The sequence below is a fragment of the Hetaerina americana genome, unplaced genomic scaffold (assembly GCF_022747635.1).
Source record: "Hetaerina americana unplaced genomic scaffold, ioHetAmer1.1.p SCAF_1, whole genome shotgun sequence".
In the NCBI taxonomy this organism is placed as follows: Eukaryota; Metazoa; Arthropoda; class Insecta; order Odonata; family Calopterygidae; genus Hetaerina; species Hetaerina americana.
The window spans coordinates 13,247,575-13,253,574 of NW_027286069.1; the positions used below are offsets into that span (position 1 = coordinate 13,247,575).

General features: G+C 31.5%; 1 protein-coding gene across 1 annotated transcript in view; it reads right to left on the reverse strand.

The window, feature by feature from the left end:
* Dhc36C (Dynein heavy chain at 36C) overlaps positions 1-5,675 on the reverse strand; it is an 86,232-nt gene extending 80,557 nt beyond the window's left edge. The window contains exons 1-7 of the mRNA XM_071585851.1: positions 5,641-5,675; positions 5,319-5,534; positions 4,604-4,807; positions 2,776-3,065; positions 1,993-2,115; positions 980-1,133; positions 668-894 (exon numbers count right to left, since the gene is read on the reverse strand). Of these exons, the coding sequence (XP_071441952.1) occupies positions 668-894; positions 980-1,133; positions 1,993-2,115; positions 2,776-3,065; positions 4,604-4,807; positions 5,319-5,534; positions 5,641-5,667 (1,241 nt within the window). The 5' untranslated portion in view covers positions 5,668-5,675. The remainder of the gene's footprint in view (positions 1-667; positions 895-979; positions 1,134-1,992; positions 2,116-2,775; positions 3,066-4,603; positions 4,808-5,318; positions 5,535-5,640) is intronic.
* Positions 5,676-6,000: the final 325 nt, after the last annotated feature.

Below are 6,000 nucleotides of genomic sequence, written 5' to 3' on the forward strand. Positions count from 1 at the left end.
ACTTCACCGATAATTTACCTTAATGGAGTGCAATTCACATTTTTCAATTTTTAAAACAAGTAATTCAGAAAATACTCTTGTAAAATTTATAAATTCATAAAAGGCACTGTAATTTGAGATCAATTTCTGGACCCATACAAAGGATGAGAAGTAGACATTACACATCATGTAAATACCAAGTTTTTATCTCTATGGAGGAAATTTTATTTTATTCATAAACCAATGGTATTAATTAACCTGAAGGTTGGTTAGATGGATGAGGGTAAAGCTCCTTATTTCAAGACATGCGAAATTCACACAACAGGGTAGGGGCAAAAGTTCCTTTCCCAGTGTTGCCAGTGGTTTCTCAGGAAAACATGATGCCCAAAATATCATGCAGATTGAGTAAAACTGGAGACCTCCAAAGTCACCTGGGCCCCCTAGTCATTAGCCAAATACTCCACCCACTAGCCTATCTTTCCCTTTTTATTTACATATTACCTTTAACATATTAATTATGACAAAAAGTCCATTGACAGGGACAAAATTTCCATTTTGTCCATAAAACCTCATTCATCAGCCATGATTATCATTGGTGTTATTTTTTTCAAATCAAAGTTTGTTTCATTCATAGCATAGAATTTATTACTGAGAATTATTTTAACCAATTATAAATGACCACCAATACCTAGTAGGATCTTTTGTTTCAGAGAGAATCTCCAGTAGCTCATCATTGGAAAGGAAGAAGAATCGAGGAAAGAACAATCTTTTCTTTTCAAGATATTCATTTAAACCCCTTTGTATAGCTTCCAGCAGATCATCACATTTTTTAAGTCTTTCCAACATCTTATCAATAGATACCACTGACAAAACTTTGGGGTCACTCACGACAGTCCTCATCACTTCTCGCCATGTCTGAAAAGAGGAATCAATATTTTTTAAAGGAATGTCTTCATTTAACAACCTACATTTGTGTCTTTTGCATGCAATTCTTATTTACCTTGTCTATTGCACTAAAGCGCCTTCCTTCCTCTGGCATCTGTGACTGAATATCTGGGGATGAAAATATTGGTTCTAAATACAGCCATGTAGACTGAACTTTAGTCCAAGAATCCAGAATTTCTTGCAACATCATAAGTTTGTCTTCCCAGTCTCTAAGATTATAAAAATCAAACAATTTATTAACTGAGAAGAATATGTATAGGTACACAATCAAATATAAATATTGACTAATATAAAATGCAAGAACATTCATTTATAGCCAGCACTGCAATTTTTTTCAAAAAGTTGAAGGCTTGCTCCTTATAACAGCCTAAGAACAATGCAAATTATAACAGTTTTTCTAATTCTTAATTTATATTTCATTAAATGCATTCTGATTTGATTTATAATTACATACAATCAATGTGCAGCTGATGAACGAAAAATATGAGAAAAAGATTGTTTGATTAACTGCCTCTGAACTTGTAAGTAAACAGTGATATTTCTTAATTTAGAAAGAAATTACAATTACATATTCCAGAAAATTACTCTGTTAAAGAGTTTCTTATTGAAAATAGTTTCCAGTGGAATTGTCACATTGGTGTGTGTATTCATCGCAACACCTTGACTTAGTGTACTTCAGTGCATAGACATAGGGAGGAATTAAAATTTCTTTATTTCGTTATTCTATTCCAAATAAAGAAGTTATTAACAAAGGGTATCCCGCAATCAAAAGATTTGTAGGTGTTTCAGCAAATGAAGAAAAACAGCTAAATAAGACTTACAAAACATAAGGTAATTTTTAGTATATCTTTTTTAATATATAAAACATATTGATTTCATCAATTAAAATCATAAGTAAATAGCACAAAATTAAAACCAGCCAGGGGGTTCAAATCTAATGACTCGTTTGTTATCCAATCAACTAACCATACCATCAGGTATTTCCACTTAGTAGTAACATTTTAACCTTCGTAGTAACCCTTTACTAAACTGTGAAAATATACACTATTTTAAATAGGTTATACCTACGCAATGCTTTTTTGAAATGGTTTGATGAATGGTGATCCTCTCATTGTCTGGGTTTTCATCAAGTGCTCATCTAGAAGAGTTTGAATATCATCCACCTGAGTAATGATATGAGTGCCACTGTCCCTAAAATAAAAAGTACAAAGTTAACTAGCTGTAACAGGAAATTTTTATCCAAGTAGGCCCAATTTTGAGCCATTGGATATATGCCAGCAAAATTCACTTTCAGATTTTAGGACATGGATATCGTGTGTAAGTACTGCAATGGGATTTTTGCATCATACAGAGTTTTAGTTGCTCATTGCTTACACACAAAAAAACTGCTTCGTATTCTGTTATGTGCTTTCCTTTCAAGACAAAACTTGACATAAAAAATATTTATCACAAAACACAGTTACTTATACATGCATATTATCTTTAGATAAAATAATTGAAAATATTGTTACAAAAAAGCATTCCCAAAACTTTTAAATAGAATATGTTTAGTTTCTAATACTATAAGTGATGAATATTTTTGGTCCATAGAGCTAATTCCTTTCTTCTGTAAGTTTAAAATTCTCTCATTCTACACAAATTTGCATGTGTCAAAATCAAAGACTCTTTGGAAAACATCCCTTCCAATAAATGAGGTATGACTTTATGGATAGTTTTGATTTTTTGTTTTAACATATTTATAATGACATGCTGAGCAATGGAAAAGTGTCTTAACTAATTAGCGTAGATAAATAAGGCCATGGATTTTTGTAGAATTGTATAAATATTAATTTCTTGTTTCAATTGACTTACCTGTATGGTATAACAACAAACTCAAGTAATTCCCACTCATTAGTCATCTTTATGAAAGCTTTCTCCAGTTGGTTCTCTCTAGATGCTGATTCACTTATGACTTCAAAACGTGGTAAGTAGTCATTGAGACTATAGTCAATAATTTTAGCCAAAGTGAGTTCTGGGCCAGGTTTGATGGGGAAGCCAACTATTTCTGAAACTTGCTCCCAATGCCTTGCTTTCATACCAGGATTCCCTAAAGTTTGAACTATAGGCATGTGCTCCTTAAAGCCTTTAATTTGATCTACAACCTAGATGAAATAAAAACAAATTAATTGCATCTCATTCTATACTCATATCAAAATGTTAATTACCACAGGTACATGAATTAAGCCGAGTGTTTAGCGTAGTGATTTTACAATAGAATCATGAATCCTGTCAATGCTAACCATTTTTTTAATATGATCAGTTAATGGTTGTGGGCCCTGGCACATAGTATCAAGACTACAGTATGTTGAACAGAAAGCAGTAATTAGTCTTGGATGCAAGTCATAATTCAAAATCAGTGGGGTGGCAAATCAGTGGGGTTGCTTTTCCTGATTGATTAATTTATAATCCTGGGCAATGAGTGCAATAATTTATCATAAATAATTTAAAATATTTACTACCTCACTTAAGTTAAAAGAAAACAGTAATGAACGAATTTTATGACTAATGATATTTAGTACATATGCGCTGCAATTTTGCTGCGTAGCCATTAGGTGGGGGAAAAGCAGTTACTCAACAACCAGTATATATCACCATCTTAAATTCCTTGAAATAGTGAATAAAATGAACAATTGGAACAAAGAAATAAAGAAAAAATAGATCAACACTTGTCCAAAAGATACATGAAAATGTGGTCACAATAGCCCACACCTTATATACATACGTACATATAATGATAATCTATTATTTTCATTTATCCTATCCTGCCGTACCTAACATTACAACATAACCAAGGCTCTACTGTGCATATAAAGATGATGAGAGATTCCAATGTAGAAAGTAACAAAGAGATTAAAGTGCTTACTGAGCAGGCTGCAAAAATACGCCTTTAAATGATACCTAGTTCCCAATGATAATCAACAATAAAATTAACCCATAAAATTTTCTGTTTTATTTAAATCTTCAATCGTACAAACAACGGCATGAAGAAATTCTAACGTATGATTCTTGGAATGGTACCAAAAACAACAAATGGATTAATGGATTATAGAACCTGTCTGACTCTCGAGTTCAATGCATGAAACATGTTTTTTTTATTGTTAATGATCATATGGTATTTTTGACTGTTCACAAGTCTTGAATTTATGTATGAAGGGAAGGCTTGTCCCATCAATGGAACCTTAATTATCCAAACCATCCATTATCCAAACTTAAAATCATTTTTTTTTTAATTTAGGAAACTATTGCAAAACATGGTCATTATAATCTTTCTTTCTAATCCATTGATAACAAAACTTCTATTCAAATACAGAAACAGTACCCGGAATGAAGCATTTTGCATATTTCTCTGCTACAGTCAATTTTTTCAGGTATTTTTCTATTCACCCTATACTAAATGAGTTTCAGAAAAAATTACCTTCTGGCACAGCTTAGATAATGCCTTCTAAATTTGATATCTTGGATAAGAACCAATCAATAGATTTCAGGTTACACTTATTATTGCATCTAATTGCTTTTTTTAATGTTTATCTCCGTCCCCAATTTCATTATTTCCTTTTTCATTTTATTTTTCTTGTACATGATTAATAGATGGTTCACTGTATACAAGAATGAAAATATAAGAAAGTGATCATAAAAATACCTTTTCAGAAAGATTCTTCACCAGAGGGAGATCAGCAAAACTTTTTTCTAACTTATGAACGGTTCTGTAATAATAACCAACATCTGCTTCAATGTCTTCTGGTTCATGGGATCCAACTTCACTACTCATCCATTTTTCATGTTTGGTAATGAAAGTCCATGAATTTTCATACAATTTGAGGAATGGACTCAATTTATCAGCAACCTAAAAGTACACATTCATAAAACATTTATTAATTAATCAAAATCAAGATCATTCCAGTCAAGATTCGAAGAATATGTACTGTAACAGAAATGCTGTACAAGGGGTTAATTACAATTTTATGCATAGTTGTAACACAATATTACAAGAACTCTCATATAACTTGAAAATACTACTCATATGGAATCATCCCAAGGTGATAAAAACATACTTAATATTTTCAGCTGATATTTTATACTTACAAAATATCAGCAGGAGACTTCAAATCATTTTTTTATCCTCCAAATATAGATTAAACCAAAATAGTTTTAGCAGTCAAAAATATGAAACGGCTCTTCGTAAAAGTCATAAATAATATAACACTTAGCAATAATCTGATTCCAAGTTCATCTTATATCAATGGAGTTTTAGTGACATCAAAGTTTACAGATAATATATTTTTTAAATTTTTGACAAACAAATTCTACATTCATCCATTTGAAATAGAAAATTTTAAAAAAATCATAAATCCTACCTGTTTTCGCAGTGGATAATCAGACTGCTCCCACTGAAATGCCCTTTCATCAGCATTAAATTCGTCAATTCTCTCCAAACCTAACTGAAGCTTGTTATCTAATGCTTGAGCTTTCTTTAGATATTGGGGAAGTTCTTCCAGATCGCCAAATTCCTTAAATTCTTCCACTTGCTTGTCATATAATAACAATTCTTCTGAAAATTTTTGTATCCTAACCTGTGGATTGAAAAGATTGCTAGATATAAAATTCATCATTTCACTGAATAACGCACATCATAGTTAGAAGACAATTGCAAGAGAATATTCCTAAATCTTGGACAACCTTAAGCAAATCTTGAAACTCGATCATTTTCTCCTCCACCATTTTATGCTGCTCATCCAGTATACTTGGCATACGACCATGCCACTGAAATGTGGTTGAATTTTGCCGGAGATGAGTAGGAGGAAATGTTGTATGGTCAGCTAAAAACAACAAATTTTGGCAAACCTGTTAGAAAAATGTTTGTTTCACATCAGAATATATAGTAACTTTTTTATGATCCAGTGAAAAACATATTTTGTCATTAAATATATATTTTCCAATTTATATGATTTTACCTCTTTTAACCTACTTTCCATTTCAAATAAAACATTAGTCTCAACAGATAATGCATAATCAATGTGTTCCATTAATTCGGCAGTG